We start from the raw sequence: 11,806 nt of genomic DNA, 5'->3' as shown, positions 1-11,806 counted from the left end.
GTTTTTTTTTTACCAAAAAGGCATTCATTTTATCCAGTTTTCCAATTCGGTGGGAGAGGAGTAGCCGTTGAGTTTACTTGAATTTATTTTTATTACCTTTTAGACGCACACGAATGTAGTACAAACGTGTATACAATGTACAATACGTACATACCCTGTAGGAAACTCAAATAACCATAAAATCACTATAAGTACATTATTTTTCAACGTAATTTGTGGCTGAAAAGTTAGATATTTTAGTAGCCGACGACAAAATTCCTGACAGGTTACATACATACTTATCTGTTTATGTACATACATACATATGTATATGTAAGATTATTAGAAATTGTATTGAAAAACAAAGCGTAGTCCAACTAAACTTTAAACTAAAAAAAATAAAATCAAATTGCTTTTAAGGCAGGAGAATACATATACATACATATATATACAGTTATATTTACGTAAGTAGCTGCTATAGAACGCATTTGCTTTTCTTCCGTTCACAGTCGTCCTTGTGTTAGCTTTACACAAAATTTACGGCAATGCGCTGAAGTTGAAAGCAATTTAAAAGAAATACACAAGCATACATTTGTTTTTACTTTGCTCCCTAATCCGATAAGAACCAAACACCTAAGTTGTTCTTATATTCATGAGCCGACGTATGTATGTATATTATTATTTGGCATACCTACCTACATATACCCAGACCAACACACTCCAATGCGATGTGCAATTCATAAGCAAAGGAGAGATCTGGCTTTCAATTTATAAATTTACCGAAATTTACCGTACATAAGTACATATTAATGTATGTATGTATGTATGTATAAACGAGTATGTGTGAAGGCATGCAATCGTTTTGTGTAATTGAAAATTTACACCCACCCAAACACATTCATATTAGCCAGCATTGAAGCGTAGCTTTCCTTACGTTCGTTTCCTCATTTTGAATAAAACGAAACTATACCTGAAAGTCGTTAACGAAATTTAAAGGGCAAACAAAGTATGTACTGAATTCGTCTGCTCAGTATATTGAAAACATGTGGGAAGTACTTTTATCCAACACTAAGAAACTATTTTCACACTTAGCAGCCATAAAATGAGATTAGCAAAAAAGAACGAAAGACGCAGCTGGCAAAAATAGCACAAAGGGGAATGAGTGTAGCGAACTAGTTCACTAACAGGCAATGTACATCCTAATGCAACAAAAGCACATTATTATCGGCAGCAGCTCTTTAGTTGCATTGAAACCAAAGTATTTGCCGCAGTGGGAATCATGGAAAGAGACTAACTCAAGGACATAGACTGGCCAATGTCACTTTTTGACTAGCAAAGTGCAAGCCACATGCTTTAAAAATAAACTAACTTGGTCTCTGTTTTGCGCGACATAATAAATATGTATTTTAAAAACATAGATACATATACATTAGACTGTCCCAAAAAACCACCATTGTTTTTTTTTTGACGCATACCCCCTCATTTGATTGGTGTTATCTTAAAAAATATTCGAATAAAATTTTATGCAATTCTAACCACGGCAACTCGGCAACCCGGCAACCACGGCAACCCGGCAAAGTTATCAGAATAAGCTTGTTGCAGTTCGCGTGTTTTGTTAATTTACTCATTTTACTTCTTTATAAGACGGTATTACTATACTCCCTACAGTATTCGAACATAATATTTAGTAAATCTGCGTTTTTTTGCTTTCTCCCTGATAGTCAGGATTTTTTCCAAAGGACCACAAATTATAATTTATTTCCAAAAGTTTACACAAAATACGAAGATATGGGTATCAAATGAAAGAAGAATTCGAAACAAGATTAACTATAACTTTTGTTTTCAATTATCCTTCTGGAACATGTCAAAAATGTCCTTTAAAAATATTATCCTTCAAGATTTTTAATTTTGAATGTGTTCTGAAGAATCTTAGTTTAATTTAAATCTTAAGGATACTAAAGGATAAAAACTTCAAAGGATATGTTTCAAATTTTCTAATTAGTACTGCCACATTTATTCTTTAATCAACCCGAGAGGACATGTCAAATACTACAACACTTTATTTTGTTTATTTAATATTATGAAATGCATTTTTTTAAAGGACGCAAAAAATTTGTTAAAAAAAGTTGAATAAAAAAATTTAATTAAAAAATGATCTAAAATTGCAAATTTTCAGCACATGCACAAATTATTCGACTACAAAGCATATAGTTTTGCAGCCTTTTTCATGATCCAGAAATTTAATAAAAAACTTTTTTAATAACTAGTATTGGGAAAATTAAAAGTAATGTCGGATAAAAGTTACAACTGCTTAAATCCACAACAACGGAGATATTTTGTTGCCAAAAGTAATTTTTGCTGAGCTCCTAAGTTTTGTTAATTACAAAGATGCATATGTATCTTTTCTAGTAGAAAAATTTGTGTATCTCCTGAAAACGTGCAATTCTGAACATGTTTTAATTGGTGTGACAGGTCGTATGATGAATACAAAATTATTAAATTCAACTTTTCTGCTACATTCCTTGTAATACACCGTTAAAAAGCCGCTATACTTTTGGATTAACTAATTTTTTCGATGTCCTTGGGAGAAATCCTGTCGTCCTATTAAAAATTTAAAGGTGCAGATTTACTAGAAACGCGTTCAATTATGGGAAACATTTCGAATTTATTGCATTTCCAAAGTTTTCATGCACGATTTGGCAGCATTAGTTCAAGTTATTAACTAAAACTTCAATTAAAAGTCGGCACTGGTTATCGTTAGCCTACGCCCATAAAACTTCATATATATGCTATTTAGGCTAAAAAGCACAAATATAGAGGGTATGCATATCAAAATTTGCAAACAAGTTTTTTCCATATATTCTTGGGACAGTCTAATATATGTACATATACATACATACATACATATATCTGTATATACCCTGTAGGAAAACAATTATCAAAATAAGCCACTTGTAGTTAGCTTTTTTGCGAAATTTCTATGGTTAGGTTCCACAAAGGAAACATGATGCAAAGGAAAAATGTTGCTAAGGTTACTTGTAACCAATGTGTAAAGGAATTTTTTTCACCACGGTTTTTTGTCGAGTTATACGAGTTTAAACATGCATACTTCAGCCTTTTTTCTTAGAGTCACACGTTTTCTTAAAATTCGTATTTTATGTCAAACTTATGATAGATAATCAAAAATTGCTGACCTATTACAATTTTTACCGTGCGTTTTGATGGAAACTATAAATTTTTGCAAACATTTTTTTCTTTGAAAAAAAAAGAAAGTTAGAATACCTTTCCGATAAGTCAATGTATAGCTCCTAAATAAATTTCATATCTAGTTGTAAAATCGAAACTGTGAAATAAAAATTGTTTTTCATTGCTGGCCTCTTTTTCTAAAAATCTATAACCGTTAGAGCTATTAACTCAAATTAATTTATAGGTTTTTGATTAAGCCGGTGATAGGTTTGGACTAAGACACATTGTATTTATCTACCTATAAGTTTACTTACGTTACATTGTGCCTAGTTAGTACGCACATTTATTTTGTTCAAACATATTTACATTTTCCTGCTAGGCGATTTTGTCATCCAATCATTGCAAAAATGAAATGCTATTGACAAGGGCGTACGCGCATCACGCGAACGAAACATTCCCTCATACCCGCATACATACTTACAAACATATGTATATGTAAAAATGTATAGATGCGCATCTGTGAATGAAGAGAACTTGTTGACAATAAATTTGGCAGTTGGAAACGATTGGCAGCATTTGCCTGTTGGCAGTGAATCAATTCCATTACACAGTTACTGCAATGGCTGCTATTGTGGTTGTTGTGTTTGCAGCACCGCGTACAATGCTACAATCGCTTTCGTATCGTAATCACATTCGAATTCACAAATTTCGATTGTCAACGAAATCGATGCTGCCAACAAATGCAAATGACAATGGCAAATGTGGTGGGTGGGTGATAGCAGCACCGATGGCAAAGTGCAGAATGTGGAGAGAAAGTTCAAATCGTTTGTTGTTGTTGATAATTTGCGCGATATGCAGCTTTGATGGCAAACAACTGGATGCGCATTTTCAGCTTTTTGTAATGGGTATATTGTTGTGTCAACTGCAAGTGAAAAAAAAAACATATCCAGTATCAGCCTATTGTAATAATTTTACTGTATGATGATAGGATGTGAGCGATAGAAAAGTGTTGCGCTGGCCTGTATATACGTAAATTAGACTAGAACGCAAAACAAGTTTGCAAGTACTCCCACTAGTCTGAAAGCATAACTTGAGAAGCGTTTGGGATCATAAAAATTTTCGGCATTGGCGAGTTCTAAAAATAGCCCACATCGAAATTTTTAGCCAACTTTTTGATATTTAAAAATCATAGCTCTCGATTTGGGTAACATTTTTGTCAAATCAGCAGAAAATCTGTAACTGCTTCTTGTGTAACCCAGCAGAAAATCTACAATTTCTTCTTGTGTGTACGAATAAATATTTCTAGACTAGTTCAGGACTAATTCGGGTCATTTCGGGCCAGTTCACAGCTAATTTAGAACCCTCCGGGTCATTTCGGGACCTGTTTTGGCCTATTTTAGGACCATTTTGGGAATAAATATGTGGTTCTGATCCATTTCGCGACTCGATCAGGGCTATTCCAAGAACAATTAGAGGCTTATTGAACATCATTTCGGGCCTAGTTCCGGGATAATTGAGGACCATTTTGCGATTAGTTCGGGATATTTTTTGGGACTAATAAGGGACAATTTCTGGACCGTTTTAAGATTTGTTCGAGATAATTTTGGAACAAGTATACGAATTTCCCGAACGTTTCGGGGCCTGTTCAAAACTATTTCGGCATAATTCGGGCTTGGTTCGGGATAATTTTGGGACCTATTTAGGCTTATTTCTAGACCATTTCGAAAACATTTCAGAACCATTTTGGGACTAGTGGACGACTACAACGACAACGACGACGACAATATTCTGTAGAAGTGAAAACATTTAAGTTCTTCTGTGCACAAGGACAAATAGGTATTGAAAATGTCCTTGTACGCTTATCCATGAATATCCTTAAACATTTGCAACAGTTACTTTTGCAAAAAATATATGTCAAGGTCTAATATGTACACTGCCACATCGTCAAATATATGCATGTTTTATTAATACCTTTAATCGCTGTATTGTATAGAAATCGAAAATAAAATTAAGAAGTTAGGAAAAACGATTTAGCTGTTTTCACATGGTGCCAAAAACCTGTTGGAACATGCATCGTCATAAGGTCTAACGTCTCTATATAGGGCTCTGCTTGGTCAAATGCACTTAAAAACAAATAGATATTGAAATATTTGTCGGGTCTTTTTTGAACTTTCTTAAAAACGCACGTTTCGTATCTGCCTGGATTTAAAGCAAGCAAGGACTTCAACTAGTTAACAGGAGAATTCAGCCACTAAAGTTTTTTGTTTTTTTGTTTTTATCGGAACTAATTTGCGTAGTTAACAATTTATCCAAAAGATTAATGACTGCGTAATGTTATTCGTCGAGTTTTTTTTTAAATAGGTACTCTTCACTGACTTAGATAACGAGTTAATGTGGTAGTCGCATTAGGTTCCGTTTGTGTCGGTTGCTTATGGGTGTGTCTTGAAGGAGGTAAGGTGAACCAAGTCCACATGCACCACGCGAGGCAGAATGAGCCTTTAGTATCAATAGCCGATACTGACAGCTGTCTCACTTAACCCTACTATTAGGTTAATACCATTTGGTCAAATTATTGGCTCGTTCCCTTTGTCACTTTTGAACGCTGATATATACTTTAATATTTGATATCAGACTTATAATTTGCAGCTACTACAAATTCCACGCTTTCTAGCATCTTCATCAGAACAAGCATTGCTTGAGGAGACCACTGACTGAAACTGAGAAAGATATTAGTATTCGTAATCGAACAGCAGCGTTAAGAAACTGCACTGTGGCGCACAAATAATATTTCCAGCCGTTAGCGCTGCTCCTAAATTTACATATATGTATGTGTACTTACAGTATTTAATATCTATGCTTGTCCAACCCCACATAGCTGCATATGTCAAGTAGAGGTATACGCCGCCGGGCCACGCCGCCGCCGCCGCCGTTCTTTGTCATTTCACACGCGCCGCCGCCGAGTTACGAAAATATCGGCGCGGCGGCGGCGGCGGCGGCGTTCGGCGCCTAAGGAATTTTGTACAAAATTTTCATATTGTATGCACATTGAAATACATCGTTTGAAGGAACTAAATACTACTCGTATAAAAACACCATGTTACGAAATGAAAATTACATTTTTAAAAGGGTTTTTTTTTTGCATAACTTGGGCCACTGAACATTAAAAAAAAAGCGTAACTCAGAAAAAAACATATGTAACACGTTTTTCGATCGAAAGCGTTTATTACAGTTAAATTAGGGTCGAATACTGGTAATCTGACGATTTTTTCCGCAGTAGAAAATTTTTTTTAATACTACAACAATACTACTTTTTTATATACTACATCAACAAGAAAGTTATACTTTAACGCCAATATCTCAGAAAGCTGTTTTAACAGAAGCGCCCTTATTGCATCTAACTCCTCAATTATTGGAGATAAAACAAAGACTAGTGATTTTCCTGTGTTTTTTTTTTTTTAACATTTTAAACAGATTTTTAATAAAAAGCAAGCACTTTTTTTTGCTAATTTTTACATTCGTAAGTTACTTTATTCTGGGGTCCCACAGACGTATACAAGAAATACGTGGCTGTGTAAAAATTACGTTAGTATTCCTATGTAGTGGTCAAACCCCAGGAAGGTTTTGCTCTCGCGCATCGCAATATTTTCTACACAGAATTAAAGTCCCCCTTTTTGGTAAAAATTACTATTATTTTGCATTACATTCTGCTCTCCTTAGAAAAATTTGGCGCTTAATATATTAGTGGAAATTTTAACCATTTATAAGCCATTTTTCAAACAGTGGGTTAAAAAGACCCGTTCTGGTGGGAGTTGATGGGTTAAACTTTTGGAAAAAAGTAGGCCAATCTTATTTTCAATATATAACCCGCAAAAAATCCTAAGAACTCCGTAATTTAAAATAACGGTTGATAAGCTTATTGCAAAAATTTATTGATAGCGACATAAATTACCCCAATAACTTAACCTTTAAATTTTTTTATTTCTTTAAATTGAAATAGTACATACGGATTTGCAGAGTACATAGAGATGTATGTATATTAGGGTGCCCATCGAAAATCTTTTTTTTGTACGTTAGTACAAATCAAATTTTAAAAAATTCTTTGAAATTCAAGCAAAAATAGTCATTCAAAAACTCATGAATCTAGAAAATCGTAGTTTCTGACCTAAATCGACAGGCCGCGACCTCTAAATGGCCTTTAAAAAATTTATAAAAATAGGCAATAATATTTCTCATAAAAACCAATCAAATTAGGGGATTGGGTCTTTAAATTTTCAAAAAAAGCATTTTCGATGGTAAACCTAATGTATGTACTATATAGACTTTCTTCTGTTCGGCAGCAGTCAATGAATGAATTAAATAGAATTATAATCTGATGACATGATAAGATTAGAAGCTTCATGGCTCCTTGGAATCTACCTTATGGGCAGTAGCGCCGGCGTTTCCAGACGCGCCGGCGTCGCCGCCGCCGCCGATTATTTTTGAAGTTGACCACGCCGCCGCCGCAAAGCCTGTCGGCGTAAACCTCTAATGTCAAGTTCATTACCATTTACTTACCGCCAGCTAACATTTGAAATCATTGCTTAAAGTAATTTTTTGTACTAAGTCAATTTGATTTATTGAAATATTATTTCTTTTTCTGCCATGACAAGCGAATGAAATACGTATGTACATATGTAAGTTAAAATCAGAAATATTTCTACATTAAAACATAAAATATGTAGTACCTGCGCCACGCGTATCAACATGAAAAAAAAAATCGAAAGCTACATGAAAGTTAAATTAGAAATCTGCATTGGCGCAGGACACACAGGGCATCAGGGTATTTGAGGTTTGTGGTCGCATATTTGTATGTACTTACATATTTACATACTTATATATGCATGCAAATATGTATGTATTTATATATGAAAATTGTTGGGTGCGTTGGTTCTTTGACGCACGCATCAGCTTGTGGTTTGTGGCTACTGTTTCTGATTCTGCTCGCTGCTTTGATTCGTGTGCATCCCACCAAAGTTGTTGAGTTTAGCGAAAACATGGTTTTGATATTAGCATATATATATTTGGTATGTATGTACATACATACATATTCCAGCTGGAGTTTTGTTGCGCTGCTCGCGCAGCGGCAAGTGGCAAGTGGCAAGTTACGGTTGCAGCGCCACCTTTCTTATATCCACTTCAGCCGGCACCACGGGTGGCCGAACTTCAATGCCGCGCACTGGCTGTCGGTCCAAGTGATGAATTACTTTGTAAACTTCACTTCTATTCAAGTCGATTTTCTTTTCAGGCTTTTGATACTTCATGAAGTTGACTCTGTGTGCACACCCATACATACAATATACATGTATGTATTGTGGTGGTCGAAGCGCATAGCAAAAAAAAAAAATGGAAGAAAAAAAAATTTTAAATGAAACGAAATAAAATAAATTACAAAGAAACATTATATATTTTCAACATGATGCGAGTTGGTTCGCAATACATACTCGCTGAAGCAATTGTACAGAAGACATAATAGAAATGTAAAAAAGAAATGTGAACATTAAATGTATAAAATGAGTAAAGCGAAAAGCATGTCGGTGAAAAACTATTGAATGTTGAATGAAATAAAATAAATTGCTTGGTGGGTAGGGACTTCCAACTGCCAGTCAGTCATTCAGTTGGTCTAGCACTGCGCTGACCCGACAATTGAAGCAATGCATTATTGCACATACACACACAAATATGAAATGAAAGCGAACAAAAACAAAAAAAAAAATAGAAAGCAAAAACTAACACATAAAAGTGCATGAATGGAAATTTGATTGAAGTGCAATTGATTGTTCATCACTACTTGGCGTAATGATGTCGGGATAAGTGGGGGTGCAACGCGGGTCGGTGGTTTAGGTGCAAGGCAGTTTAAGTTTAGGTGTACCTACATTTAATGAGCGTGCTATTATTAAAATGTTATATTAATTTTTTTTATCAAAACGATTCAATGTGAAGGACTTGCTGTTGCTTGTATTTATGCCGATATATGTATACAAATACCTACCTTTAAAGTAAAAGGTCAAAGTAAATTGATGAGTAAAGTTTCAAGCAAACGACTTTAAAATTGTAGATTTAATGCTGATTATTTTCATATTTTTTCGCTTCTGAGCCCCTTGCATAATGTGTAAAGTTATCCTACTAACAAAAATAAATTTGCAATTATCACCCTTATTCCAAAGCTGGCACTGAGAGCCATTTGAGGGTTAAAAATTTGTTTTCTTGGCAAGCCTTGGAATTATCAAAAACTTGGGTTTATTTTTAACATTTCTTATTTATGGTTATGCCCTGTATGCAGCTCTCAAGAAAACGATCATGAAAAAATTACCATTATTTCGTGTGTGTGTCCAAGGAATTTTGACATTTTTGATACTTCACAGCCTGTTGCCTCACTACTTTCCCAAGAAATAATGGAACGGGCATATATTTCTGTTCCACACCTAGGGTTGCCTTGTGCTCTTTTTTCACAAAAAAAAACTTTAGAAAACCGTAGTAGAAAGCGTAGCAAATTCCTTAAACTGCGTACTGTCCTTACGGAAATTTGACTCAAGAAAATTTCTTAGCCATTTCTTGTACGTCGATTTTATATGGAGTTTTTGATTTTCTTGGAGCTGTACAGGCCTTTACAACGAATTTAAAATGTATATTTTGTCCGAGTTGATTAAATACAATGGATGCAATGCTAAAATTGCTTTAGTAAATTTGAATTCATCGGCTGTCATAATTTATTGAATTGCAATCTGAACATGCTAATTTCTCGGCTGCCATGGCGGACGAGTGAGGCATTTCCACCGCTGCCTTCATACGGACATATGTACATACATATATGTATTTGTGGCAGTGCCGAAGTCAGAATCGGTTCAGATCACAAGGCCCTTACAGTAACTTATTTCCTCCACCCGTTTCACGGAAGTTAGCAGAGGGCCTTTGAGTGGCTGAAAAATCTCTTAACGAAGAGGGGAGATTTTTTATCAGGGCTCATGGTAGAAAAAGTTTTGGTCAAGCAGAACATATGATTTGCACAATTTTTACACTTCGTTTATGGTATTGCTGACGCCATCCTATTCCCCCGTTGTCTTCAGGTATCAGTTTTTGTTATTATAGCTTTTGTTTTCCTATTAATCAAGCGCGGGGATACATTGCGTATGAGCAACATTATTTCTTGCTCTTATTTCATAAAAATAGGAATAAGCGAAAGTCAAGTATCGTTTTTCTCATCATATCTTTGTTGCTATTCTCCTAATATAAATAGAAAATATTTTAACTTTTGACAGTCTCAAGCTTATATAAATCAAATTATTGTAGAGTGCACCCCATAATACTCATACTTAAATATTGCGCAAACTCAGAGCTACCATTGTGATTTTTTATAATTTTTTTTTGAGATGGCACATTTTCTAAAAACTAATTTTATTTATCAAAAAATGTTTATTTTCATAGAAAATTTTGATGTGTGTGTGTGCAATTTTTTTTTATTTTTTTCCTCGTCCCGTTCTCGAGATATTTGAAAAACTAATTAAATCGATTTGTTTTGTTTTTGTGCTGTAAAGTTTTCATAAAGTGTATTAATCAAGCACAAGTTTCATATTTATTTATTATTTAATGTTTACGCATAACTCCTAAAATTTAAACATATCAAACACATGAAGTGTGACCCCGCCTTTTGGTATGGAACTTCACATATACTCTTTCAAAAATGAATTATGGCTACCTGACGCAGTAAAAAATCTTAACCTAGTCGGTACGACGTCAATTCTCATTGACTTAAAAAAGCATTAGTCTCTTATCTAGCGACTTGTCCTCAAATTTAGACTGTAATCTAGTCAAATATAAAGTTTGTCTGTTTCCGAACCACCACCAATTAAAGTTTTGCTTACCTTGCGATGTGAATTATGTGCATACATCATATAATATACGCAAATATTTCTAAAGTGAAATTGGGATGAGGTGGTTTCAGGTATTGAAGCATCGGGTGTCTTCCTGTCCAACAAGGTACATACATACATATCTTGCAAAACTCTCAAAAATTTTTCTTACATACATATGTACTTAGTACTCTTGCGGCTGTACAATTACATACATACATAAGCCTATATTCAAATACCCGTAAATTTGCGGCAGAAACGTTGCTATAATAAATATGTGCGCACATCTTACCAATTAAAAGTTACAAATTTGAGTTATTTTGCTTTGTTTTTACCTCGATTGCCTTAGTAGAATGAATTTTTTTAATTCAGCTAAGTAAATAAAAAGTGGTAATTCAAACTAGAGATGAACCAAACTACTTGTTCAACCAAAAAAGTGTATGTAGTACATTGAAAGTAGGAAGTAACACCTGAAATTCATACATATGCTACGTACATACATACAAACACACGTGCCAAAAACACTATTCTATGGAAATATTAAATAATTTGCAAAGATATACAATAGAGATGAATGTGAATACGATTGTTCTTACATGCATACAATATATATGTAGATGTTACTGTAACACTCAGATATACTTACACAAAAGAAAACCCACCATGCAAAACATGAGAAATAGGCAACAATCGTCAATGGCAACAAATTGGCGACTCACCGATTTATTGCTGTGGTGACAAATCGGCAACATCAC

At 34.4% G+C, this 11,806-nt stretch overlaps 1 protein-coding gene across 1 annotated transcript in view; it reads right to left on the bottom strand.

The window, feature by feature from the left end:
* Positions 1-8,254: 8,254 nt before the first annotated feature.
* Positions 8,255-11,806, bottom strand: part of Zasp67 (Z band alternatively spliced PDZ-motif protein 67) — a 24,730-nt gene continuing 21,178 nt past the window's right edge. The window contains exon 9 of the mRNA XM_017628739.1: positions 8,255-8,475. Within this exon, the coding sequence (XP_017484228.1) occupies positions 8,307-8,475 (169 nt within the window). The 3' untranslated portion in view covers positions 8,255-8,306. The remainder of the gene's footprint in view (positions 8,476-11,806) is intronic.

The sequence above is a fragment of the Rhagoletis zephyria genome, unplaced genomic scaffold, assembly GCF_001687245.7.
Source record: "Rhagoletis zephyria isolate East Lansing unplaced genomic scaffold, Rhagoletis_zephyria_1.1 Rzeph_scaffold_06172, whole genome shotgun sequence".
NCBI lineage: Eukaryota > Metazoa > Arthropoda > Insecta > Diptera > Tephritidae > Rhagoletis > Rhagoletis zephyria.
This window is presented reverse-complemented; position numbering and strand designations above follow the sequence as displayed.